At 46.1% G+C, this 27,668-nt stretch overlaps 2 protein-coding genes across 4 annotated transcripts in view; one reads left to right on the plus strand and one right to left on the minus strand.

Annotated features, from left to right (window-relative positions):
- Positions 1–16,453, plus strand: part of LOC310751210 (uncharacterized protein) — a 36,260-nt gene extending 19,807 nt beyond the window's left edge. The window contains exon 4 of one of the 2 annotated variants that reach the window (XR_014542431.1): positions 16,406–16,453. The gene's annotated coding sequence lies outside the window, so the exon portion shown is untranslated. Of the gene's footprint in view, positions 1–16,261 lie in introns of both variants that reach the window. The other variant, XR_014542432.1, reaches the window with a different exon arrangement.
- Positions 18–27,492, minus strand: LOC310751317 (somatomedin-B and thrombospondin type-1 domain-containing protein-like). 2 transcript variants are annotated; one of them, XM_083590616.1, is made up of 5 exons: positions 25,810–27,492; positions 14,441–14,626; positions 11,507–11,597; positions 3,383–3,541; positions 18–1,000 (listed from the first exon to the last, which is right to left on the minus strand). In XM_083590616.1, the coding sequence occupies exons 1-5, from the start codon at positions 26,039–26,041 to the stop codon at positions 895–897; spliced, it is 774 nt and encodes a 257-aa protein (XP_083446742.1). In that variant the 5' UTR covers positions 26,042–27,492; the 3' UTR covers positions 18–894. The 2 variants fall into 2 exon arrangements, with proteins under 2 accessions (XP_083446742.1, XP_083446743.1); XM_083590617.1 differs by having other exon boundaries at positions 14,441–14,623; positions 25,810–27,490.
- Positions 27,493–27,668: the final 176 nt, after the last annotated feature.

Consider the following 27,668-nt stretch of genomic DNA (forward strand, 5'->3'; position numbering starts at 1 on the left):
ACTGTAAAACTAAGAGATAAAAATGATGAACTTTTAATGGAGAACTGGAGGCCTTTTTTGGGGATTTTCCAATGAAGTATTATTGCGATATAAAATAGTGAGCAAGATTCGAGATACAAACGGCAGGAGGCGGGGAATAAAAATACCGATAAGGATGGTGTATGGGGGTTTGGTAACAAGTCAGGTTTTCCCCGAACACATCCTTTTCGTCAGGCTTAAAATTTCTGTCCAGGTGGATTTTTATAAAATTTGACAAAACGTCCGGGTTTTTAAAGCAGCATTTTTAAACCTAATAACAAGTCTAATGCACTCTGCTGCTGACTCACAAGCATGAGTTAGGAAGGATACTGTTAAATCAATACATCCTCTCCTAGTATGCACAACATTCCCACAATGCGCGAATATAAAATTGACATTCCTTGCTCTGCCCGCTTTTGACTCTGGCTCCACCCATAATGGAGATTTGACCCCTGGAACATTGCCCAGAAGGGAATATGTTTCTTGGGCTGGGGTGTGTGTGGAAAGGTTCCCTGTCTTAAATAAAGTCAGGAGTCGTTGTGGAAAGCAGACAAAATATGCCATCTTCCATTTTAGCGGCAATGGTGGAGGTAGTATACCTTTTTCAGAGGTATATAATGTATATATATATGCAGTTCTTTTTGTCTTTTTTTTTAACAAAGAGAGATTGAATCAGACGTTCTTGTGCTTGGAAACGATACACGGTCAGGTGTCCGTTATAAAACAAGTGGAAACAATGAGTGCATAATGATTGGCAAAATGTAGCGTGACTCCTTCAGCTCTCTTCTTTACCAAAAGAAAACAACCCAAAACAGCTGCGGCTGACGTTCAGTCTTTCCTCTCTTTCTTAAGATTGCCACTCAGCTCGACAGGACGTCATATGAAGATAAAGGAGAGTTGAGGGCACACACATTTCTCCTGTAGAGACTCCTGTACCCAAGATCCCTGGCAGCCAGCGATGGACGCCGCAGTCCAGAATGTTCTAGAGAAAGACAGAAAATAGGATGGAGTTGACGAGGTACAGTTTCCAGTTCCTTCCTTTAAAAAGGAGAAGCCACTTCTGCCTGTGCGTGAATCGCGGCAAACCCGGTATTTACTTCCGGGTTTGCCGCAGTCACGACTTGGATCACGCCCAAGTAGAGGCGGTTGTAAGTAGAGGTTCTACTGTAAATCAAATCATAATGTTTCATGGCCTGGAAGGACAGAAGTTCAAAGATGCAGCACAGCTTCAAAGGGTAATAAAGCAGTAACTCACACAAAGGACTCAGCTACATTAGTAAAAAACAACAACAACCAGCGATTTGAATGCGTTATAAACATGCAACAGCAGATGGCGCAGGAGAACAAAGATATATTTCTAAGCGATTTTCCATAGGGGTTTTTTTATTATCTTTTGTTATAATGATATAATTTCTGACTTATTTATAGCGTTTCCCCCCTTTTTACCCCAAAATTCCCTTTACTGTACAAATAATAAATATTTATGAAAATCAAAATATTTCTCCACCTGTGAGTTCCATTGTTGAGAATAAAGATAGACTTAAATATAGTCTTAAATGAGCCAGATATTAGCATATACTGATAGCACTGAGTGACCGTGTGCCTCAATACTTGTATAAGAAATAAAATTGTGCCATATGTATATATATATATATATAAAAGTCACCACAGGGTTGTTAAATCGGGCTAAATTCCCCTCAGAGAGCTACAGCACAAATTATATATTTGTGCAGGATAATAGTTATGTAAATTTGCAATCTGTTGTTAGATTAGGAAACAAAAGACGAACTTGTTAAAGCTTCTATGACACACTGGGCAATACAGGACATAATATAGATTTGAATCTCTGGGGGGAACCTTGGAAGAGCGATCTGAAGTTCACAGCATGTTATTCATTGAAGGAGAACTACCAGAAAATGATTTACAGATGGTATTTAACTCCAAGTAGACTTGCTAAAATGTATAAGTCTGAATCAGAAAAGTGCTTTAGATGTAACGAGGTTGAGGGTATGTTTTATCACATGTGGTGGACTTGTAAAAGGGTAAAAGAATATTGGGAAATAATATATAATGAATTGGGGGGGGGGAATGTTTAAAGGTATTTTCCTGAAAAAACAACAACAGAGTCCTTTCTGTTGGGGATAATTCAGACTGAAATTTCCAGGTGTCAAAAAAGGTTATTTATGTATACTACTACTGCAGCCTGTGTTTCGTTAGCCCCAAAATGGAAAACGAGCGAGGTCCCGACCAAAGAAGAATGGCAACTTAAACTGATGGAATACACTCAGCTTTCAGATTTAACTTATAGAATAAGTGAACAAGAAGAATATATTTTTAAAGAAGACTGGAAAATGTTTACTGAATATATGGGTGAAAATTGTGTTCATTTAAAAACGTTGGTAGCCTGAAGATAAATTCAACAGCGTAAATAAGTTTTGATGGATGTAACAATGGTTTACTGAATGTTTTAGTTTATGTAAAATATGCAAGGATGTTTGGTATGCAAAATGAACCACGGAAAGAGAAGAAGGGAAGTCACTGGTTTAAGGTTGTTTAAATGAGTATTTTGAAATGTAAATTATAAAATTTAATTTAAAAAATGTGTGCGCGTGTGTGTGTCCATATAGTTAAAGCTATGGTTTTCCCAGTAGTGATGTATGGAAGTGAGAGCTGGACCATAAAGAAGGCTGATCGCCGAAGAATTGATGCTTTTGAATTATGGTGCTGGAGGAGACTCTTGAGAGTCCCATGGACTGCAAGAAGATCAAACCTCTCCATTCTGAAGGAAATCAGCCCTGAGTGCTCACTGGAAGGACAGATCTTGAAGCTGAGGCTCCAATACTTTGGCCACCTCATGAGAAGAGAAGACTCCCTGGAAAAGACCCTGATGTTGGGAAAAATGGAGGGCAGAAGAAGGGGACGACAGAGGACGAGATGGTTGGACAGTGTTCTTGAAGCTACCAGCATGAGTTTGACCAAACTGCGGGAGGCAGTGGAAGACAGGAGTGCCTGGCATGCTCTGGCCCATGGGGTCACGAAGAGTTGGACACGACTAAGCGACTAAACAACAACAACAACTATATATATATGCTAGCCTGGCAGAGAGTCGGCACATTGTTCTTGCTGGATCAGGTATCCAGCTCTGACAATGCAGACATGCTTTGCCTCTGAGAACATGACTTAATTTCTATGCATGTGTAAAACTAAGGCAAGAGAAAGCCTCTGTATTTATGCCTGTGTGATTTATAGGCCTGCAGAGTCCACTTTTGTGGGTTCCGCCAACGGCCGCTGTTGCTCTGGACCAAGTAAAGCTGTCTCCAAGATCACAGGGGTTTGTTTATTGAAGGAGTCTGCAACCACACACCTGGCTCCCTGCAGACCGTCCCCTTGGCACCGTTTCTTGCTGCCCACGGCATTCCCTTGGCATTCCACACAGACACGACGCTCTCTCGCCAGCGGCCTGCTCCAGAAATGCAGGCGGCAGGCAGGGCTCACCTGCGTCAGGCGGAAGTAGATGCAGTAACTGGAAAGCACAGAGAGGGAGCAAGGAAAGGGTTAGGTCTCCATGCTTTGTTAAATGGCCTTCAAACCATTCCTGCCCTCCGCACCCCAGACATACACAAATGAAGGTCATCGTCTCTCGAGACAGACGGATGCCACCAACAACAGGATTGGGGGGAGAGATGCAATACAGTTCCCGTTAAGAGAACAATCCGCTTAAGAGCTCATGCACACTTGCATTCATCCTGTGATTTCTTCTAGGTACGGGTCCAAGAAGTTTCCCCCCGGGAAAACACTCTGCTTACCACTGAATCGAAACAGATGTGAATCTGCGCAATACCCAGTGGATGTTTGTTCTAATTCTGCGGCCAACTGTGGGTTTTCCCTGGGAAAAGAAAAACCTTTGAGCCCCGTGCTGAGAAATCATGGGACAAGTATCGAAGAGCCCTAAGTTGCCATTATACCTAAGTTGGTCATTATACTGGTATACCTGAAGGAGCGTCTCCACCCCCATCGTTCTACCCGGACGCTGAGGGCCAGCGCCGAGGGCCTTCTGGCGGTTCCCTCATTGCGAGAAGCAAAGCTACAGGGAACCAGGCAGAGGGCCTTCTTGGTGGTGGCGCCTGCCCTGTGGAACACCCTCCCATCAGATGTCAAAGAGATAAACAACTACCTGACATTTAGAAGACATCTTAAGGCAGCCCTGTTCAGGGAAGTTTTTAATGCGTGACATTTTAATGTATTTTTAATCTTTGTTGGAAGCCGCTCGGAGTGGCTGGGGAAACCCAGCCAGATGGGCGGGGTACTAATAATAATAATAATAATAATAATAATAATAATAATAATAATAGGCTGTCACAGCTATTGGGTCTTCTAAGCAGAAGACTCCAGAGTGAGGGCAGGGCACGTTGCCCTCACTCCGATCTGGCTTCACGACGACACTGTCGTGATGATGTGGAGTTGATCACGAAGCCACACCCAAGCGAGGACAATGCTCTCTGCCCTGGCTCTGTCAAGCCTTGTTGGAGGGGGGAAGATGGCTAGCAGCCTAGGTACCACGGAGTCGGAAGGATGCTACTGATGGGACCACGTAATGGAGCAACTCCGCTAGGAGGCAAGGTGACAGCATTTGGGCTTTTTAGTTTAAAGAAAATGTGAGCAAGAGGTGACATGATAGAAACATATTGTCAGCCTTCAGGAAATCGGCTTCTTGCCCCCGTGGCAGTAGATAAGCAGAACAAAGGAAAAGGAGTCTTCTTACCAGTTAGAAACTGTCATAATCACAGAGAGAGAACAAAGAACACGTCTTCTAGAAATGGCGGTGCTCCCGATTAAGGATTACACCCCCTTCCATCCCTGTTAACTTCTACGTCTTGTAATCTGAGTTTCTACCCTCTGTGCTTTCTGTTCTGCCACTTTCTGAGCTCTCCGGGACTTTGGAGAAGTGGGGTGAATGCTGTCCAGAGACTGTGAATCTGTTAACTCTCTCTCTTCCACTGTTTCTTCTCCTAGCTGTTCCCCATCCAGTATTTCCCAGCTTCTGCCTTCTGAATTGTGCCTCTCTGCAAACCACTGTTCCAAATCTATACTGTCCTCCTGCTCCTGGGAAGATTCAGGCGCAGGAACAGGGGGAGGGGGAGGCTCCCACCATTCCTCTTCAACACAGTCCCTGACACATATAGAAGGAAGGAAGGAAGGAAGGAAGGAAGGAAGGAAGGAAGGAAGGAAGGAAGATCTGTTACTAAGTGATTCCACCAACAGAAGCAGAAGAATCCAAACTTCATCCTCAGCTTGCTGGTTAGGAGAAAGATGAATACACAATTTACACACCAAAGATCAGTGCTAGCATAAAGGAGACAGGATTGGTCAGATATGTTTGTTCTTTTTCTCTGTTTATAATATGGTGGCTGATCAAGCAGGGGTACCCTGCAGGGATGACCAAGGAATGCTACTTAGGTATTTCTCTTGGGATTCATAATCCAAAGCTTCTTATTTGCTTCTGCGACTTCCTGTTTATTCCTGGCTCCCAAACAGCATTCCCGGAGGCAAAACAGACCATTCTGTTCTGTGGTGCTCCAGTCCAGAAAAAAAGCTCTGTGAAGGGAACAGGGTCCTCCTAAAAAAAATCTCTTAACAAACTACAGCTCCCATAATTCTTTTGGGGAGGCCATGGCTGTTTAAAGTAGTATCAGAGGGCTCTAAAAGTACAGTCATACCTCATGTTAAGTTTGCTTCAGGTTGCGCGTTTTCAGGTTGCATCCCATGGCGACCCAGAAGTACCGGAAAGGGTTACTTCCGGGTTTCGCCACTCGTGCATGCGCAGACGCGCAAAACGACGTCACGCGCATGTGTAAAAGCAGTGACTCGCGACCCGCGCATGCACAGACGCAGGTTGCGTTCTTTTCAGGTTGCAAACAGGCCTCCGGAACGGATCCCATTCGCAACCAGAGGTACCACTGTATAGTGGAACCAGACCTGGAGAGCCCTTCAAACATAGAATGCTTTCAGATAGAGAACTGTTCTCTGTGAGGTAGGGCATACAGCCAACTTCACCTCCGCCTTCCCTGCACGGGGATAGAGACACACACATATCTCCATCGGATTGGGCTGCGAATTTATTAAGTAAATTTCTGTGCCCACCAACACCAAATGAGATGTGTTGGGTGGCTAATGGGAGACAGGGCCTTTTTGGTGGTGGCCCCTGTTGTGAAATGCCCTCTCAAGAGTGTCTGGCATGGCTCCATGCCATGATTATATCAGCACTAAGGATTGTATTCACTATAATGATAAGTACGCTGTTCCAACAGCACAAGGATTTCTCCTTACACAATGGAGTATTTTCACACTCTCCTCCCCCTGAATTTGGGCTGGGTTTCCCACCCAGCCTTCTGGCACAGCTTTGGAGATGGCACAGGACCCCTGGGTGGGAGTCCTATTACACTAACACTAATCCTTGCCCTGGCACAATTATTTGGTTGAATAACACCCCAGAAGAAGTCCTTTAAAAAAATAATAATTGCTGGCCTTTAAAATCGTTCAGGTCTTTTGTAAAGTTTGCTGCTGGTGGGTTTATCTGTTTACTGTGATGGTTCAGTTTTTTGTTTCATTCATATATATATATACTTTTCAAGTTTATACATTTCACTAATTTTACAATCGTTTTTACATTTCAAAGGTGTGTCAATCTGCAAAGGAGCAGATTGTGTACATGTGTGTTTTTGTTGGGAGAGCACATTTTGGAAGAACCTAACTCAAAGGAGCAACAAGGAGAAATGATGGATCTGACCCAAATATTTATGTACAACAAAAATAAAGGTGACTAGTTCTTCACACACAAATGGAAAAAGAAAAACTTGCCTTCCTTCCTCTTCTTTCTACAGTTCCTTAAATTTATATTTAATATCTTCAGCATATCCAAATGAACTTAATTTGCTCATTTATTCATCTTCTTTAGATATATATACTCTTATGAAACTGCAGGTTTTTTTATCCAATTTTTTTTATCTGTTTACAATTTATCTGTAAATATTCAATAAACCATTTCTATTCTTTTATTTTTAAAAAAATTGTTATCTTGATTTCATCTTCTTCCAGTAAGTTTTGCCATTTCTGCATATTCCACAATTTTTTGCACCCACGGTTTTTTGTTTCTTGAGAGCGCTGTGTATGAGGGAGGCCTATTTTGCCAGATGTCACGCGACAGCTCCAGGAGCAATGCACAGACATCGCAAAGCCCGCCTGCTGTATCTCAGCAACACCAAAGCATCTCCCTCTCGGAGCCGCGGGCTTTGATTGCATCTCTCTAATTAGGCCAGAATCTCTGGCTGGCACGACACTCTGGTGCGAGAATCCGGCGGCCGGAGACAATCGATGGAACATCAGAGGGGAAGGCGACATCGTCCAAAAATTGCTTAGCCTTGGCTGCTTTCCTCTCTCTCTCTCTCTGCTCTGGTTCTGTTCCAAGGAAAAGAGAGCCGGGAAGAAGTGTAGCTCTCCCAAGTAACTATGCAAAAGAGGGGCCTCTCTCCTCAGTCCTCCAGGCCAGGATTAGATGCTGCTTGTGTGATTGAGCCAGCAAAGACTATACTCTCCAACATTTCTCTGATGAAAAATAGGGACATCCTATTCAATAATAAGGGATGCGGGTGGCGCTGTGGGTTAAACCACAGAGCCTAGGACTTGCCGATCAGAAGGTTGGCGGTTCAAATCCCCGTGACGGGGTGAGCTCCCGTTGCTCGGTCCCTGCTCCTGCCAACCTAGCAGTTTGAAAGCACGTCAAAGTGCAAATAGATACGGTAAATAGGTACCGCTCAGGCGGGAAGGTAAACGGCATTTCCGTGCACTGCTCTGGTTCGCCAGAAGCGACTTAGTCATGCTGGCCACATGACCCGGAAGCAGTACGCCGGCTCCCTCGGCCAATAAAGCGAGATGAGTGCCACAATCCCAGAGTCGGCCACGACTGGACCTAATGGTCAGGGGTTCCTTTACCTTTATTCAATAATAATAATGATAATAATAATTATTTATAAACTGCCCATCTGGCTGGGTTTCCCCAGCCACTCTGGGCAGCTCCCAACAGAATATTAAAAACACGATAAAATATCAAACATTAAAAACTTCCCTAAACAGGGTTGCGTTCAGATGTCTTCTAAAAGTCAGATACAGTGGTACCTCGGGTTACATACGCTTCAGGTTACAGACTCCGCTAACCCAGAAATAGTACCTCGGGTTAAGAACTTTGCTTCAGAATGAGAACAGAAATCGTGCTCTGGCGGCGCGGTGGCAGCAGGAGGCCCCATTAGCTAAAGTGGTGCTTCAGGTTAAAAACAGTTTCAGGTTAAGAACGGACCTCCGGAACGAATTAAGTGCTTAACCCGAGGTACCACTGTAGCTGTTTACAGTGGACACTTGGGTTGTGAACGTGATACGTGCGGGATGCAATGCACGTTCGCAACCCGCAGTGGCACATCTGCACACGCGCGAGTTGCAATTTGGCGCTTCTGCGCATGCGCCACTGCCGATACCCGGAGGTAATCTGTTCTGGTACTTCTGGGTTTCGGCGGGTCAGTAACCCAAAAAAACACAACCTGAAGCGTCTGTAACCCAAGGTATGACTGTATTTCCTTGACGTCTGATGGTACGGCGTTCCACAGAGCGGGCGCCACCACCGAGAAGGCCCTCTGCCTGATTATAATTTTATAATTTATACCCTACCATCTGACTGGATTGCCCCAGCCACTCTGGGCGGCTTCCAACATATATAAAAATAATAATAAAATATTAAACATTGAAAGAAAACCTTCCATAAACAGGGCTGCCTTCAGATGTCTTCTAAAGGTTGTATAGTTACTTATCTCCTTGGCTTAGGGGTCGCCTACCTCCATAACCCTCCAGCATTTCTCCGATGAAAACAGGGACGTCCTAAGGAAAAGTGGGACATTCCGGGATCAAATCAGAAACCTGGGCGGCTTCTGCAAATCTGGGACTGTCCCTGGAAAAATAGGGACATTTTGAGGGTCTGAAATATTGGTTCACTAGGACAAATGGGGCACTGCCCCACCAATCTGTCTGGATCAGAGGTGCAGTGGTCCCGGGTGGGTGTCAAAGACTAGAATCCCAGAACCAACCAATCAGCATGGAAGAGGTCCTTTTTAGCCACCGAGAAGAGGTCTTCTCCTGCTTTGTTCTGATTGGAGCCAATAGGAGTAAAAGGGGATGAGTCAGCCGCTGAGGACTGGCTCCCAGGGCCATTCTAGAGAAGGTGAATGTGGGGAACAGCAAGGATAAGTTGCTCTGTATTCTCCAAACGTAAGCATCGAGGAAAACTGAAAACACAAGGTGCTTTACTTTCAAAAGAATGATTTGCAAGCCTTGTAGCGTACAATGGAACTTCAAGGAAAACACAACTTCCTTCTTCTTCTTCTTAATTTCATTTTGTTATGTACTGAGTTGAATAGGATCCAAAAGGCAGCAGTCTGATTGGTCCTAGAACAATAGGATCCAGAATGCAGCAGTCTGATTGGTCCTAGAACAATAGGATCCAGAATGCAGCAGTCTGATTGGTTCTAAAACAATAGGATCCAGAATGCAGCAGTCTGATTGGTTCTAAAACAATAGGATCCAGAATGCAGCAGTCTGATTGGTCCGCAGGAGCCACCCAATCCAGCTCCAGGTGGAAGTGAATCCGCAACCAGATTGGCCTACAGGTGAATCCTTGAATTAGCCAATCACGTAGGGCCCATTGTGCAAATAATGTATATAAAGCAGACATTCTGGGGGAACTTCCATTCCTCCTCACCACTATGAGCTGAATAAAGAGCATGAAATCCACTCTCGACTCCGAGTATATTTCACATTTCTATACCGCTTTATATTTTTAAGGGGGGGAATCTCAAAGCGGTTTACAACACAAATGCGTAAATGCACACATTTTTGCAAAACCATTTTCCTCGACGCAATGGACTTTTGTATGTTGTTTTCACATATACCCAGGTATGTGCATTTTGGTCCACCTTACTAGGCTGGAGAACCGCCTTGCAAAATTCAGAGAAATGATAATATCGATGGGCCGCTTATCTATCATTTTTAGAAAGTGTGGATTAGGTAGATGAACTGATTTGAATCCCTTCTCCATTCCTAACTGGGGGTGGGCACAATTTGATTTGATCCGGAAGAGTCAAATGCTTTCTTTCTCGCAGCCTTCCCACCCCCGCCCGCTTTCCTGGCTTCCTTCTTTCTTTGCAGCGAGCTGATCCTGAACTAAAAGGACCTCTATTTGAGGTTCAAGCCATGCAGGGAATTATTTCTCTCCCCCGACCCCCCCAACCTCACTAGCAAAGCCGGCCAGCTATGCTGAACATGTGTCCTAGCACATGATGCCAACTGGAGCCAAACAATGAACTTTGGGGCTGGCTGCTTAGTTAACTAGGCTACCCTAAGTCCTCCGGCAACCCCTCCCCGCAGAAACAAGATCTGGCTATGTTCCATGTTATGCGCAGGAGACGGCAAAGAATACGCGACCCACCCACCCCACACTTTTCCTTCCTTTCTTGCTTTTACTTGGAAAGGCCTCTCCCAGATAATATCTTGCTAATGTTCCTGCTTAAAATTCCACCCTCGCATTTACTAAAGCCGGTCACTGAACGAGGGGAAGGGGAGGGAGAGAAGGGGAGGAGAGCAACACGCGGGAGATCTCAAGGAGGAGAGGCGTTCACAAGAACGTAAGAGCTTAAACGCCTCAGGACCGCAGTACCTCAAGGACTGCCTCTTCCCATATGAATCTACCCAGCCCTGGGATCATCTTCTGAGGCCCTCCTTCGTGTGCCTCCTCCTCAAGACGTGCGGAGGGTGGCAACATGAGAACGGGGCCTTCTCTGCAGTGGCTCCCAGTCTGCGGAATGCTTTCCCCAGGGAAGTACGCCTGACGCCTTCATTATACACCTTTAGGCGCCAGGCAAAAATGTTCCTTTTTAACCAGGCCTTTGGTTGATTTGATTGACATCCTATGCCCTTTTAAAATGTGACTATTTGGGGGGGGGGGTGTTATTGGGTTATTGTTCATTTTATATATTGCGATCTTTTCTGTGAACCACCCTGAGGTATAGGGTGGTATCAAGGCCAGATTTAGGTTTGATGAGGCCCTAAGCTACTGAAGGTAATGGGGCCCTTTATATGTCCAGCTGTCCTTTGCCAACAACAAATTGTCACTGTTTTTTGTGTTGACTATATGCTATATAGTAATTTATGGACCTGATAGATATCTAAAGCCATTTGCACATGTTGCCATGCAACTAGTCCATGCAGAATGTATGCACCCTATATAGAAATGAGCAAACCAGGGATATTTTAGGGAGCAGGCTAGCAGGCGGGGCCCATTACTTACATCATAGGAGCCTACACAACACAAAACACTGTTGCTGTATGTAGGTTTTATTTTATTTTATTTTTTATCTTATATTTTGGAAATGTACATCCAGGTACATCCTACCTTGGCAGCTTCTCCCTCGTTAACATGTGAGGTCTTCTCCAGGGGTCCTTAAAATCCCTTTTAAAAGAATCGGGCAGGATCTTAGCCACCTCTGTCAAAAGAGACATGGAAATAAAAGGAGCCATGATCTGATTAAAGACACTCATCGTGTCAGGCTAGCACAGAGAATTTAAGAGGAAAGAACAAACTGAAAATTAATTGATGGGGTACAATGTTGACAGCATAGCTAGAGCAAAGTTATTTCTTATTCTCATTAGGAGCACCATAAATTTACATACAGGCACTTACCATATTTTTCGCTCTATAGGACGCACTTTTTCCCCTCCAAAAATGAAGGGGAAATGTGTGTGCGTCCTATGGAGCGAATGCAGGCTCCCTGGCTTCAGCGATAGCAAGGCAAAGCCTCCGAAGCCTGCGCTCCGGAGGCTTCGCATTGCTTCCGCTGAAGCCAGGAGAGTCTGCTCTTTGAGGCTGGCGGTAGGGAAAGCAGCACTTCCCCCATCGCCCGCCCCAGAGGATGGGGGGCAGCAGGAAGGCGCGCGACGCCTTCCCGCTACTCTCCAACCCGGCTTCGAGGCTGGCGGTGAGGAAAGCAGCTCTTCCCCATCGCCAGCCCCAGAGGATGGGGGGCAGTGGGGAGGCGCGCGACGCCTTCCCGCTACTCTCCAACCCTCCTGTGGGCTTTTGCGGGAGATGGGGGAATTCCCCCACCTCCCGCAAAAGCAGGCAAAAGCCGTGCGCTCTTTAAAGGCTGCACGGCTCTTGCAGGCTTTTCTGCAAGGTGGGGGAATTCCCCCACCTCCAGAAAAGCCTGCAAGAGTTGTGCAGCCTTTAAAGAGCGCGCAGCTCTTGGGGGCTTTTCCCCAAGGAGGGAGAAGGGACTGACTGGCCGAGTCAGTCCCTTCTCCCTCCTGCGGGCTTTTGCGGGAGATGGGGGAATTCCCCCACCTCCCGCAAAAGCCGTGCACTCTTTAAAGGCTGCGCGGCTCTTGCAGGCTTTTCTGCGAGGTGGGGGAATTCCCCCACCTCCAGAAAAGCCTGCAAGAGCTGCGCAGCCTTTAAAGAGCGCGCAGCTCTTGGGGGCTTTTCCCCAAGGAGGGAGAAGGGACTGACTGGCCGAGTCCATCCCTTCTCCCTCCTGCGGGCTTTTGCGGGAGATGGGGGAATTCCCCCACCTCCCGCAAAAGCAGGCAAAAGCTGTGCGCTCTTTAAATGGGCTGTGCGGCTTTGCTGGCTTTTCTAGGAGGTGGGGGAATTCCCCCACCTCGCAGAAAAGCCCGCAGGAGCCGCGCAGCCTTTAAAGAGCGAGCAGCTCTTGGGGGCTTTTCCCCAAGGAGGGAGAAGGGACTGACTGGCCGTTTCAGTCCCTTCTCCCTCCTGGTCGAAAAGCCCGCAGGAGTCATGCGGGGCTCCTGTGGGCTTTTGCGGGAGGTGGGGGAATTCCACCACCTCCCGCAAAAGCAGGGAGAAGGTCTTGGAGTAGCGCACAGGCTGCATGCAGCCTGTCCACTGCTCCCAGAGCTGCGGGGGGGGGGGGAATCATATTTTTTCCTTGATTTCCCGCCCTGAAAACTAGGTGCGTCCTATGGTCCGGTGCGTCCAATCGTGCGAGAAATACGGTAACTGCCTTTCGGTACTTCAAAACCTGCAAATTAATCAGCATTTACTTTATTTAAAATCAATCCATTTACATTTGAGCAGGTCAAATTATAACCATTTGTTGGAAATTGTTAATTACAACCATCTTTGAATCTCAAAGCATGCACCATTCATGACTTAATGGCACCATTTGGATGTTATAAAACATAGCGCTATGTAAATCTTCCAAAGAATTGTTCACAGCAAATGAATTTGGGGAAGGAGAGCAGGGCAGTGTAGACACAAATGTCATTAGTGCATTTCTCACCCAAAGTAACTTAACAGTCCGGGGAGATGAAACGACTACACTGTTAAGTTGTGGGTGAACATATCAGACGACACAGCGACTCTTCAAACAGCTCTTGTTTATTCTTGTTTATTCACAGGCCAGAACTGAACTGAACTGAAGGGTTCAGCCAGCCTGCTTATATAGAGCTCCACTACAATGCAGCAGTAACCACTTTCTGTAACTATCCAATCACTGAACTTCACTTTCGATCCCTTATTTGCATATGTGGACCTGAGTGAAAACTACCTACAGTATCTCCCTGCTGGCCCAGGGTGAGAACTTCAGTACATAACATTCTTGACTAGTTTTAACAAATATTGCTTAGAACAAACCACAGTTCCCTGGGTTTGCACATACTGTGAAACCATGGCTTGTTCCAAAGTCAACTTGGGAGATTTTGCTCTCGCTCACAGAAGAGGAGGAGAAGGAATGAGGAGCGGGCTAGCCCAAGGCTCACTGAAGCCAGGGAAATTATGCTGCCTGAAATGAATAACAGGGTGACGGTGATTCTCCTTGCATGTACAGATAATGAAGCTGGCAACAGAAACTTAAGGCTGTTGCACAGCAACCTTCCATTTTCCCTTGCACCACCTTGAGCTCCTTGGATAAAAATGAGGAATATAAATTCCATAAATGAATAACAGGTAAATAATCGCTATATAAAAATTTTATTTTATACAGTGGTACCTTGGTTTTTGAACGTAATCCGTTCCAGAAGACCGTTCAACTTCCAAAACGTTCGAAAACCAAGGCTCAAAGGGCGGTCTGCAAATTTAATTGAGAAACACTCAGTGGAAGCCATTTGACTTCCGAGGTGCGTTCGAAAACGGAAGCGTTTACTTGCAGGTCTTCAGCGTTCGAAAAACAAAACGTTCAACTTCGAAGACATTCGAAAACCGAGGTACCACTGTATATGCAATTGTTTTAATTGCATTTAGATATGCACCTGTTAGATATACATGTGTTTTCATTATATTGTAATCTCGCCACTGCTATCAGCATCGTACCTTTTGCTGCATCGCAGGCCGAGTTCTCCCCAAGGCACCCTCGTCTCTGCTTTAGGTCTGGGCAGGGGGTTCCTCCATTTCGAGGTGGCACGGTGACCTGGCGAGTCCGGTCTTTGCTGCCCGTACCACAAAGAGCATTGCATTCGCTCCAGGGACCCCAAGGGCCGACCACACAGTCAACAGCTGCTAGAGATGAGGGAAGAAGGGGGTGGGATAGGATAAACCCAAGGAGGGGGAGAGAGAGACGGCAAGGACAGTTGCAGCCAAGGGAGATCCCCAAGAAAGAAGGGGGGGAAATAGGAGAAATGTTAATAAAGAGCGGAATGAATCAGGGTAGGAACAGTATGTGAAGGAGGGGGGAGAGAGAGAAGGATGGGAAACAGATCAGTAGAGTAACCAAAGTTGGCATAGAACCTTTCTCACCTGTAACTAGAGGCAGGCAAATCTATTTCCATTTCTCAGTTCCTCATTTTTCTAGACTTCTATTCAGTTCTCTATCTGTCCTCAGCAATAATAATAATAATAATAATAATAATAATAATAATAATAATAATAATAATAATGAACTTACTTAAGCTTCCTTACTTAAGCATTTTAGTGCAACTTTATCCTAACACATTTTTGCAAACGGTTTTCTCTAATACCCAATGGTTTTTATTTACAGTCGTACCTTGGATCCCAAACAACTTGCGAGTCAAACGTTTTGGCTCCTGAACGCCCCAAACCCAGAAGTGACTGTTCCGGTTTGCGAACATTCTTTGGAACCCAAATGTCTGATGTGGGTTCCGCGGCTTCCGATTGGCTGCAGGAGCTTCCTGCAGCCAATCGGAAGCCGCGCCTTGATTTCTGAACGTTTTGGAGGTCAAACAGATTTCTGGAACGGATTCCATTCGACTTCCGAGGTACCACTGTGTTTATTTGGTATGGTACAGTCAAGGACATAAGCACAGACATTTCCGCTTTACATATGCATTGTTGTACACTGCGTTCGGTTAAAAAACGGCAACGTGAAATTCAGACATGTGTGGCTTTCTGAGGGTAGTTCAAAGGATAGTGGCATACCGGTTCAAGAAGCGTGAATCGGGAAGCTTTGCATTATAATACAACCAAAGTTGAATTTCTCCTAGATCTCTAACTGCGACGAAGCCACGGAAAGCCCCAGCTTTTCTCCCTCCCACCCCCTGTTCAGCTCATGGCTCATGTCTGACTCGAATGGGCATCACTCAAAGAGACAGCGATTGGAATCCTGAGGATTTTGGCGAGGCCAAACAGACCCGGGTATCCCCGTCGAGCAATAAGCCCCCTGTCTCCACTGGCAAAACATGTTAGCTTGCCCTTCCTTCTGACTCACTGCATCCAGTTGTCTTCTTGAGGCCTCATCCCATGGCTGTCTAGCCTGCTTGCTCCGAAATCCCACGCCCCACAGGGGAGGGTACCCTTTTAAAAGCCCAGCCCCCATACCAAGCCCCCAACACGCTCACCATCTCTTCCACCCCTTTCCCTATCAAAAAAAACACTCCATCGGGCAAAACGGAGATCTCATCCCGAAGCAAGAGACTTTCAGGGCAGTTCACAATCCAGGACAGACTGTGTTTGATCCCTGTCATCCGAGAGGCGGACAAGAATGGAGAGAGATTCAGAGATGCAAGACACATATTTGCAAAAGATCCCATCCTTGCTTGTATTTTTGACTGGTTTACCAGGGACAGTTGTGACTTCTTGGTCCCTCTCTCATTTCCTTGGCTTTGTACCACCCTCTCGTCTCTCTCTCTGCCTCTGAGAGAGATGCCTCCTTAAAATTTTAGTACAGTGGTACCTCAGGTTACAGACTCCGCTAACCCAGAAATAGTGCTTCAGGTTAAGAACTTTGCTTCAGGATGAGAACAGAAATCGTGCTCCGGTGGCATGGCGGCAGCAGGAGGCCCCATTAGCTAAAGTGGTGCTTCAGGTTAAGAACAGTTTCAGGTTAAGTACGGACCTCCGGAACAAATTAAGTACTTAACCTGAGGTACCACTGTAGTGCGAGTTTGCTAAAATTGTCCTTTTTTGGGGTTGAAAGTGGGATGACTGCTTTAAATGCTCAGCCGCTCTGAGCCCGGCCTTGGCTAGGGAGGGTGGGGTATAAATAAAAATTATTATTATTATTATTATTAAATGTAGAGTGCAGATTGGGGGGAACTTCTAAAACTGGCACTCAGCCTGCAACCTACAACTTTGTTACATATATATTAAGTTCCTTGTTTATTGGGGGGGTGGCGATTCGTGTTTGTGTATGTTATCAATCACCTTCTTCCCCTCTTCTTCTCTGAATGTCCCCATCTGAGTTGATATTTTATCCGTTTTCACACCAAGCAGCCCAATCTAAACATAAAACGCTATCCCCAAATTATGCTACTTCCGTCATCGGTCCTTAATCCCTCACTCGTGAGAAATTCCAGATGTGCTGACATCTGCTTCTCCTTTGCCACGCTGAGAATAGGTTGTCTATCCATCGCACGGAGGCTCCCATTGTCCTGAATTAAGCAGAGAGGGGCCAGTTAATTGTCAAAAACCGCCATGTTGAGTCAGTTCAAAGGATACAAGGCCGTGGTTCTTAGGGGCTGAGGAGGATTAAGCTGCCCTCAGCCCCCTCGTCAACCTTTGAGGCCACTGGCACTAGAACGGTCCCTTCCTGAAGGCCATGTAATGAGATCTACTTTTATTTCTTCTTTTTTAATCACTTGAAAACTCCACACCAAGGGAAGTGGCGGGTACAGAATCAGATAAGGATTTGTTTGAGACACAAGAGCTCGTAGATGGGAAAGATGCCTTTGAAGGAGAACCACTGGAAAGGATTAGATCGTGATGACAGGGGTGAAGTGGTGAGAATGTCCTACTATATGACCTGGGAGACACGGGTTCAAATCCTCACTGAGCCATGAAGTTCACGGGGTGACTTTGAGCCAGTCACTGTCTCTCAGTCTAGCCTCAGAGGAACTGTGGGGTTTAAATGATAAATAAATAAATGAAGTAAACTATAGAGAGGTGGGCAGGGCGAAAGCAGAGATGTGTGCATTTGTCAGTTTTGGTTTCTCAGTTCTTCCGTCTTAAATTGCGTTACTCCACATTTCTGCATCAGTTTGCGAATTTCTTGTTTGAGAATGTCAGGGGCTCAGGAGCAGGAGCACTGGGGAGAGAGGAAATGGAGAGCGAAGGGGAAGAATCCGAGGGCAGCGTAGGGGAGTATGACAGTGGCCCGAGAGATTCCATGAGCTTCTCCAGCGAATCAGAAGATTCCCAGAAGGGGGCGCCGATGGTCAGGGCAAGGGGGGTCCCAGGGGGGACGCACCAGAAACAAGGAGACAGAGGGGAACCCCAAAGCAGCAGTGGGGGATCGGGACCAGTTTCCCCACCAGAGCGTAGTGGGGGGGAAGAGTCACATGTGTCAGGGCCAGCGTCTCCTCCAGCGGGGAGAGAGAGTGAGTCAGGGCTGACCACGCCTCCAACGGAGGGGAGGTCAGTTGCAGCTAGCCCCCCCAGAGGGGGAAGCAGTGACAGCAGCAGCAGTGAAACGGTCAGGAGAAAAGTTACCGGCTGGGCGCGCGCGCCAAGTTCAAATGTACAGGCGCGGGGAACAGCAGGAGACCCGGATGGGGAACCAGCTCCTAAAGCCCGCCGGAGGGAGGGAGAAGGCTCAGGGGAATCAGCGTCAGAAGAGGCTAGGAAGGGCGAGACCCCGGTGGGCAGGCAGACCCAGAGGAGGAAAGAGCAGCGGAAAAGGTGGAGCAAGGCGAGGGTCTTAAATTGGTGTCAGGGGGGAGGAGACTCAGACGGAGCATCAGCGGTCTGACAGTTGAGACGTAGAGCTGCGCGCTGCGGCTCTGGAAGTGAAACTGAACTTCAATAAAGACTTTTGTACTTAACAACGAAGCAGCGTTGGTCCTTTGTGAGCTGGGACCTTGGGCAGCTCTGACAGAGAAGCTGTCACGAAAAGTTGTCAACATCTTAGAGGACACTTATCCAATCGTTTGAATGCAGCTTTAGAATGCAAAAAACCCAGTAACTCACTAGTACAGCACCTCCTTTTCATGCAGAAGGTTCCAGGTTCAAGTCCTGTCATCTCCAGGTAGGGCTTGGGAAAGAACCCAACCTGAAATCCCAGACAGTCCCTGCCAGTGTAGTCAGTACTGAACTAGATGGACCTATAATTTGACTAAGACAGTTTCTTGTGTTCTCACTGTGTCCTATGTCCTAATTTCTCCTAACCCAAGCAATTCTACCTCAATGAAATGCATTTTTGGCATGCTATTTTCACACACACACACACACACACACACACATATGTATTTATTTTATTTATTGAATTTATATACCAGGGAGGGTGTTTTCAGGGTGGTTCACACACAAGACCACAACATATAAAATCAAACCAAAAACAATAACCCCCCCCAAAAAAGCCACATTCTAAAAGGGTGTTGGATGTAAATAAGGTCAACCAAAGGCCCGGTTAAAAAGGAAGGTTTTTGCCTGGCAGCTAAAGGTGTATAATGAAGGTGCCAGGTGAACTTCCCTGGGGAGAGCATTCCACAGACGGGGAGCCACTGCAGAGAAGGCCCTGTTCTTGTGTTGCCTCCTCTCGAGGAGGAGGCACACAAAGGAGGCCCTCCGAAGATGATGTCAGGGACCGGGTAGGTTCATATGGAAAAGAGGTGGTACTCAAAACCACAAAATGCATAATAAAAATAAAAACAACAACCCAATAGCTGTTCCACCCCCAAAAAACACATTTTAAAAGGGCATAGGATGTAAATCGGATCAATCAAAGGCCTGGTTAAAAAGGAACATTTTTGCCTGTCACCTAAAGATGTATAACAAAGCTCAAATGCCATACTTGAACATTTTTACACACACTGGAGAACCGGCGCCCCCAAATTTGGAGAAGTGCAAATTCCAAAGGATGGCTGCATTATTTTGGTTTGTATCTTTTTTCAGGAAGTGGAAACTGAACTAAATTCATCCTTCTTGATGCCCTCAACGTAATGGCATTAGTAACTAACCACAGAGAAACTGAAATGGACAGATTTTCCCATCCCTAGTTAACAACAGAAACTTTCCCATGGCGAAGCCTCAAAACACGAAGGGTACCCATTCTTTTTCCCTCCCAGCCTCCAGACGATTCCGCCCCTCTCTTTTTCTCCCATAGCTCTGTTCAGCCATTCATTCATGTGTGGTTCATCTGCCATCAGCACTTATTTGCTCTGGCCAGAGAGAGACCCACAACTTCTCCCAAGAGTTTCACACGTGGTTTTCATCTGCCGAGAAACAATCTGCAACGCCGCATTCTCTGCATCTGATTCCATTTGGCTGAATGATTTGGGGTGGGGGAAGACCCTATGTTCCAAACACAACGCCACCCCGCTTTGCAAAAAAGAAGAACAAGAAACGTCTTTTCTGGCTTCCTAGTTTCCAGGAGATTAAACAATACTCACCTTACCATATCAACAGCGGAGCTCAGCTTGGAAGCCTTCCAAAAATATTTTGTTTAGAGGAGTAGCTGAGAACACCATTTCGTAGTCTGATTCCAATGGTTCACAGATGGAAACAGGGATGCGCTTGGAACACTGATCAATTTTGTTCGTAATTTAATGAGAAAGTACCCAATTCAAGGGTGGCACTGTGGGTTAAACCACAGAGCCAGGACTTGCCGATCAGAAGGTCGGCAGTTCGAATCCCCACGACTGGGTGAACTCCCGTTGCTCGGTCCCTGCTCCTGCCAACCTAGCAGTTTGAAAGCACATCAAAGTGCAAGTAGATAAAAAGGTGCCGCTCCGGCGGGAAGGTAAACGGCGTTTCCGTGTGCTGCTCTGGTTTGCCAGAAGCGGCTTAGTCATGCTGGCCACATGACCCGGAAGCTGTACGCCGGCTCCCTCGGCCAATAAAACGAGATGAGCACCGCAACCCCAGAATCGGTCACGACTGGACCTAATGGTCAGGGGTCCCTTTACCTTTTTACCCAATTCACACTTCTCAAATTATTATTATTATTATTATTATTATTATTATTATTATTACTACCACCCTTCATCCGAAGATCACAGGGCAGTTTACAATGTAAAAACACAAACATACCTACATACCATAATAGCAAACAAAAACAATGCCCCCCCCCAGTATTACCGTATTTTTCACCCCATAGGACGCACCGGCCCATAGGACGCACCTAGTTTTTTTGGGGGGAAATAAAGGGAAAAAAAATTATTTCCCCCACAGGTGTGCTGCGCTAATCCCGAAGCTTGGGGCGTGCGGAGCTCAGCGTGCCCCAAGCTTCTGGGTGCCGGCAAGGTCTCCGCTAGCCGTGGGAGAGCTGGGTCTCCCAGGACTAGCGGATAGCTTCCTGAAGCCTGGAGAGCGAGAGGGGTCGGTGCGCACCGACCCGCCTCGCTCTCCAGGCTTCAGCGAAAGCCTGCATTCGCCCCATAGGACGCACACACATTTCCCCTTCATTTTTGGAGGGGAAAAAGTGCGTCCTATAGGGCGAAAAATACGGTACATGATTTCTGACTCCAGCTCTTTCCTTCCATTTCAAATATGCAGACGGAAACACAGCTATCCTTTGAAATTCACCCTTCTCTGAATTTTGCAGTGCGGTTCTCCAACCAAATAAAACACAAATGCTCAGGAGGAAATGTGCCTAAAAATGCATATATCAGTGAAAATTACATACAAATGCATGATATTATGGGAAATTGCTCATAAACACTTTAGGAAAAACTCCATACAGATACGTAAATATTAGAGCAAGTCGCACTAAAATGTTGATGAATGCTTATGAGGACTTTAAAAAAACACACAACCATTCACAGACCGATGCTGAATTTAAGATTGGAAGAATGAGAACCTGAAATTGAAAGATCCATCCATTTCTAATTATTGCCCACTCCTGAGACTTCCCAAATCTTCTATCCAATCGGAGTTCTTTCTTTCCTGTTCCATTTCCTCCTTATTTTCCCTGAGGGGGTTATTATTATTATTTTTTAAGTGTGTCCTTTCTAGAGATGGGTGTATCTTTCATTTCTGGGCCACATTAAAAGCATTATGTGGCTTCCCCCAAAGCATTGTGTGAGCTATAGTTCCCAGGAGCTGTTAGGAGACACCCATTCCCCTCACAGAGCTACAGTACTCAGAGTGGCTTAACAATCAATCCCTCTTCCCAGGGAATTTTGGGAATTGTAGTCCTAGAAGGGGAAGAGGGGTTCTCCGAACAACTCCTAGCATCTGTAGCAAACTACGGCTCCCAGAATTCTTTGGGGGAAGCAACGACACCTGTTTTTATTTTGTATTTTTATGCTGCGAGCGGCTCCAAGATCTTCGGATGAAGAGCGGCATACAATTTTAATAAATACCGGTAAATCTTAAAAGTATATTGTGAACGTGGCTACTCTCATTTTCTCAATATTCATCTCAGGGACGGAGTCTGTGAGCCAACCACCCTTTTGCTACCCACAATGCCTCCCCCCCAACATGTGGCTATAACCCCAGGCGTTGTGGGAAATGAAAACATTGGCCCCTACGCTTCCTTTAGGTCACCAGCAGCCCTGTTTAGGGATGTTTTTAATGTTTGATGTTTTATCGTGTTTTTGATATTCTGTTGGGAGCCGCTCAATGTGGCTGGGGAAACCCAGCCAGATGGGCGGGGTATAAATATTATTATTATTATTATTATTATTATTATTATTATTATTATTAGCTAGCTTGGGGGAAGCATACCAGGAGTCCCATCAAGCTGTCCTTTGCCAGGGGTCCTTGGGTCATCGGTATGAGGAAAGGGAAGCAGCGGTCATCTCAGTTGCTCTCACTCTGAGTTTGTCCATGCTCTCGGGAGTGAATCTGTTTCTAAACCAACAAGGTGCTGCTAGAGCGATTTCTAGCTTCCTGACTTTTATTCCCTGGCAGAGACCATTGCTCGGTAATCGAGCTGAGTTGTGACTGGACTAATCTCCCTGGAGATCAGGGGTGGCTTACTGAGGCCGTTCCCTCTCCTCCCCCAAATCCCTCATTCCAACCGCGCTGTGTGAACATCAACAGCAGACGAATTTCTTTGCAACAGACACTCTCCGAAAGGCAGGGGCGGCGCAGAGACTTCCATAGGAGCCAACTCCCAGGAGCCAAGGTCTCATAAATATCTGAGGGGGTCGTGCTTGAGGCTTTATGTTATTGTTGTCCAGGTTGCTATTATTATCATTATCCCTACTAGGTAAAGGTAAAGGGACCCCTGACCATTAGGTCCAGTCGTGACCGACTCTGGGGTTGTGGCGCTCATCTTGCTTTATTGGCCAAGGGAGCCAATAAAGTACAGCTTCCGGGTCATGTGGTCAGCATGACTAAGCTGCTTCTGGAGAACCAGAGCAGCGCACAGAAACACTGTTTACCTTCCCGCCAGAGTGGTACCTATTTATCTACTTGCACTTCGTGCTTTCAAACTGCTAGATTGGCAGGAGCAGGGACCGAGCAACGGGAGCTCACCCCGTTGTGGGGATTCGAACCACCGACCTTCTGATTGGCAAGTCCTAGGCTCTTCCAAAGATGGAAAGAAGTCCTTACCAAAGAAGAATGGTGACTCAAATTGTTGCACTATGCCAAAATGGCAAAGTTGACCGGACAGCTCAGGAAACAAGAAGAACAGAATTTTAACAAAGAATGGGAAAAATTTATAATTTATCTTGAAGTCCACTGTAAGCAGATGAAAACATTAGCAGGATTACAATAACGCTTGTAATGTAGCAAGAACTACGGAGACACTGGAGTGATATAAAATATAGATTATAGGAAAATAAAAGGCTGAATAATAGGACCAGTGCTTTTTTTCTAAAAAAATGTTGAGGGGTATTCTCATTTTGCTAGTCATATTGAAATACTGCCCCTCAATGAGGCCAAACTTAAATTCACAAAATGTTTAGGGGTATGCGTACCCCTATGTACCCCCAGAAAAAAAGCATTGTATAGGACCCATAGAGAGGAGGTGGGAAGTCCAGAGATTTGGAGGAATCTGTAAATGTGGAAGTGTATGGTGGTATTGTTATGATTTTATACTTGTAAAACCAAATTAAAAAATATTTCAAAAACAAAAGCAAAAAACAAGAACCCAATAATCCACCCCTCTTCAACCCGTTTTAAAAGGATGCCAATGCAAATTTTGTAGGGCATCTCCAGGCACACACAAACACACACACAATCAGATCCTCTTCCTGCTGCATGTCGTAAGGCTGTGTGCGCTCAAAACTGTCCTCGCTGCCTTTCTGTTGACAGTAAACCTGGACTCTCCGCATCAATGTGGGAAGCCATGTGTGAGAACAGAGATGCCAGACCTATTCAGGACCATTCACAAGCTTGGCCGGAGGCTCCCGATTGGCCAGGGGAGGGGGCTGGTAAATGGGAGGGAGAGGATTTGGGTTTTAGGGTGAGTCGATTGCTACAAACAGATTGCATCTATTCCGCACTTCTGTGCTGAAAGCTTTGGACCACTGGATCCAACCGAGATATACTTAGAGAGAAGACTTTATAGACTTAAGTTAAGCCCTGTTCATTAATTTCAGTGGGTCTACTGTGCACAGTAACACATTTGAAGCTAGCTCATACCACTTTAAACAATCGTGGCTTCCCCCCCAACCCCAAGGATCTTGGGAACTGTAGTTTCTTTAAAATGCTGGCTTGCATTTTATTGACATCTGCATGAATTATTGTAGCTAGGAAGTGGAAGGGGCAAGCAGAATATAAAATGGAAGAATGGTATAAAGAGGTGTGGAATATACAAGAGAAATGATTTTGAAGAGATATGGAAGGTGTTTGTAGAATTTGTACTGTTAAAATGGAAAGGGGTCAAACCATCGCTAGAGGGTTGAAATTTTGGGAGGTTGGATAGTTACAATGGAATGGTCTCAGTGGTGGGGTGAACATCATCATCATCATCATTTATGATTATTACTTTGTCAAATTAAAACAAAAAATTTAAAACAAAAAAAAAAACGTTGCGTGTAGTTAGGAGACCCCCTATTCCCCTCATAGAGCTGCAATTCCCAGAGTAGTTTAACCATCAGTCCCTCTCCCCAGGGAACTTTGGGAATTGTAGTTCTGTGAGGAGAATAGCAGTCTCTGAAAAGCCCTTAACAAACTATAGCTCCCCGGATCCTTTGAGGGAAGCCACAACTGTTTGAAATGGTATGATATTGCTCTGAATGCGTTACGTGTAGGCAGGGCCTTAACCAACATGTTTTGTCCCAGCAAGGGTGATTTTATCTTCTCTCAGGTCTTTGGCGAATTAAACAATCCATGGCCTTTTAATTTTGGGGAGGGGGTGTATTGTTTTTGTTTGTTACTATGATATGTATTTTTGTGTTTTTATAATGTAAACCACTCTGTGATCCTCAGATGAAGGTAAGAAATAACAACAACAACAGCAATAAGATGATGATGATGATGATGATGATGTTGATGATGTCTATGGTCAGCAGAGAATCCCAAATGTGATAGGGTTGGCTGACTTTGTTTTGAAGTAAATGAAGTCATCCATGTTACTGTCTGTACACGGGCATCTCCACAGGCCATTAAGTTCAGATTCTAAAATTATCTTAAGTGCTCCCAGCTGTGAGTGATCCAGTAGATACCTTGATCCCCAGCTGTGAAGAGCTTTAGAAAGATTATTTGTTTGCTTGTTTGTTTATTAAATGAGGCCCCCTCCATTAATACTACAACCCAGCAAGGTAGGTTAGGCTGAGAGGCAGTGACTGGCCTCCAAGGTGAGCTTCATGGCCAAGTGGGGATTCGAACCCTGGTCTCCCAAGATGCTAGTCCTGATGCTGTGACCACTACACCACATGATTACACGGGAACCAGGCAGGGGTGGATGAATATGTCGATTTTGTTTTCCGTTTCCCATTTTTCCAGTCGGTCCCCGCACAACTTTGTGAGAATTCATCCCAATAAACCCATTTTTACAAACTAGTTCCCACAACGAAATGCATTTTTATACATCTATTTTCGCTAAGATACGCAGTTTAACCCACACTTTCTCCTAACATACATGTTTCTGGATATGTTGTTTGGTTGGAGAACCGCACTACAAAATTCAAGGAAATGCAAATTCGGACAGATTGCCGTCATTTGTTTCAGGCTGCGTTTTGGGAGTGTGAATTTGGACGTTTCGTATTAAAATGTGCCCTGGACCGAATGCCTCCCCCATCTCTAGCACCGGGACATGTTGGAGATTCCCCCTTCTGGAATCTGTTCTGCCCGAGAAGCACCCACAGCTTCCTGAAGGTCGAAGGGCACATTGCACAGCCACCAAGAGACATCCCTCTGCAGTCATCCCTTCTCACCCAGAAGTGCCAACTCACCCGAGATCTGGCAGACGGAGTGATAATCTTCGCAGCAATCCCCAGTTTTCTCACAGTACGTGTCACAGTAACACAGTGTTTTCCTCAGAGAAAAATCGGAGCACTCATTATTCCGACCAGGGCAGCATTTGTGGGCCTCTCGGTCGCCACATCCACCCTCAACGAGGCCGTGCACCAGAAGCCACACGCAGAAAACTAGCTGATACCCCACACCGGTTCCAGGTTCCCTCATGGCTTGCCTCCCCTACGAAACCGGCTGCTAGGAATCGCCGAGTGTTGATGACCTTTCGTCACCACAAGTCACACCGGACTGCCTTCAACAGCTCTCCAGGCGTTTCACCCGGTTTCTCTCTCTTTCGCACTCGCTCCTGCTCCAAAGCTAGGCCCTCCACGGAGGGAATGGGCTCCCCAGGCAAAGGATTAAAATGGCATGGTGTCCCACGACAGAAGCGACTGGGCAGAAGCCTCGAACTTCTCATCTACCCGGCCGACGGCGTTTGAGAGGAAGGAAAGACGCCTCTTATTTAAGAGACCGGCGGCGTTGGCAAGCGGTCCTCAGTGACTGAGCATTGGCATCTGGGTCGCTGGAGAGATTTTTGCTGCTTGAAGAGAAGGCTCTTTGCCTTTCCCCCCTTTCATGGACGGCTGGCAGCAAAAGCTGTCACAGCTCAACTGGGCTTCGAACTGGTGATGGCCTTTTATACAAGAAACAACATCGAATGGGTGTTGTTCCCAATGCACACAAGGGGATTGGCTGGACATTTATCACCACCACCCCCCCCTTCCAAAAAAAGTTATTCCCCTCCTTTCAGTTCATGTGTAAAAGTTTCTCCTGGGTCTTAAAGCCAGATTCTCTAAGAATCTGGAAATACTTTTTTTAAAAAGGCAAAAGACCCTCATGGTGATTTATATATGCATATTCCAGACAACCTGCTTATTGACTCTTCTTCTTTGCAGGGAGATTAGATGACGTTGGGTAATTAATTAGCATTCTTTCCAATTTGTTTGCGGGGAAGTTACGGTGCTGTTGCGTTATTATCGTCTCGATTTTAATGTATGTATGTGTGGGTTTTGCTTGTTTGCTTAATTTTTTTGGAGGTCACTGTGAGTTGCCGTGGCAAGAAAAAAGCGACTAGTAAATTGAAATAATAATGATGCTGCAACAAAGCTAGCATTATCCCACCCTTTTCAGTTCCCCATCACCTTCTATATGACAAAAGTCTGATCTTAAGGCGACTTTCATTCCCTGGGAAGAGGGATTGATTGAATGGTAAATCCTCCTCTCTCTGTGTGTTTAAAAAGTGTGTCCTCTCTAGAGGTGGGTGGATCTATCTATCAGTTTTGGTCTCAGTCACATATTTATGCAACCCCCGAGCAAGACATCTGAAGGCAGGCCTGTTTCGGGAAGCTTTTATTGTTTGATCGTGATTTTCATACTCTGTTGGGAGCCACCCAGAATGGGTTGGGCAAGCCAGAGAGGTGGGTGGCATACAAACAACAACATTTAAAGCATTACTATACCACTCTAAAGGGACGCGGGTGGCGCTGTGGGTTAAACCACAGAGCCTAGGACTTGCCGATCAGAAGGTCGGCGGTTCAAATCCCCATGACGGGGTGAGCTCCCATTGCTTGGTCCCTGCTCCTGCCAACCTAGCAGTTCGAAAGCACGTCAAAGTGCAAGTAGATAAATAGGTACCGCTCCGGCAGGAAGGTAAACAGTATTTCCGTGTGCTGCTCTGGTTCGCCAGAAGCGGCTTAGTCATGCTGGCCACATGACCCGGAAGCTGTACACCGGCTCCCTCGGCCAATAAAGCGAGATGAGCGCCGCAACCTGAGTCGGTCACGACTGGACCTAATGG

The sequence above is a fragment of the Podarcis filfolensis genome, assembly GCF_964270895.1.
Source record: "Podarcis filfolensis genome assembly, chromosome: 16".
Lineage (NCBI taxonomy): Eukaryota > Metazoa > Chordata > Lepidosauria > Squamata > Lacertidae > Podarcis > Podarcis filfolensis.

Bases quoted from the DNA above. Each gene is read 5' to 3' on its own strand.
- LOC310751317 (XM_083590616.1), bottom strand. From the start codon at position 26,041: ATGAGGGAACCTGGAACCGGTGTGGGGTATCAGCTAGTTTTCTGCGTG. The intron at 11,598-14,440 runs GTACGATGCTGA...CTCTTTTGACAG, and splicing joins GGCCTGCGATGCAGCAAAAG to AGGTGGCTAAGATCCTGCCC. The intron at 3,542-11,506 runs GTAGGATGTACC...TGTGCTTTCCAG, and splicing joins ACGAGGGAGAAGCTGCCAAG to TTACTGCATCTACTTCCGCC.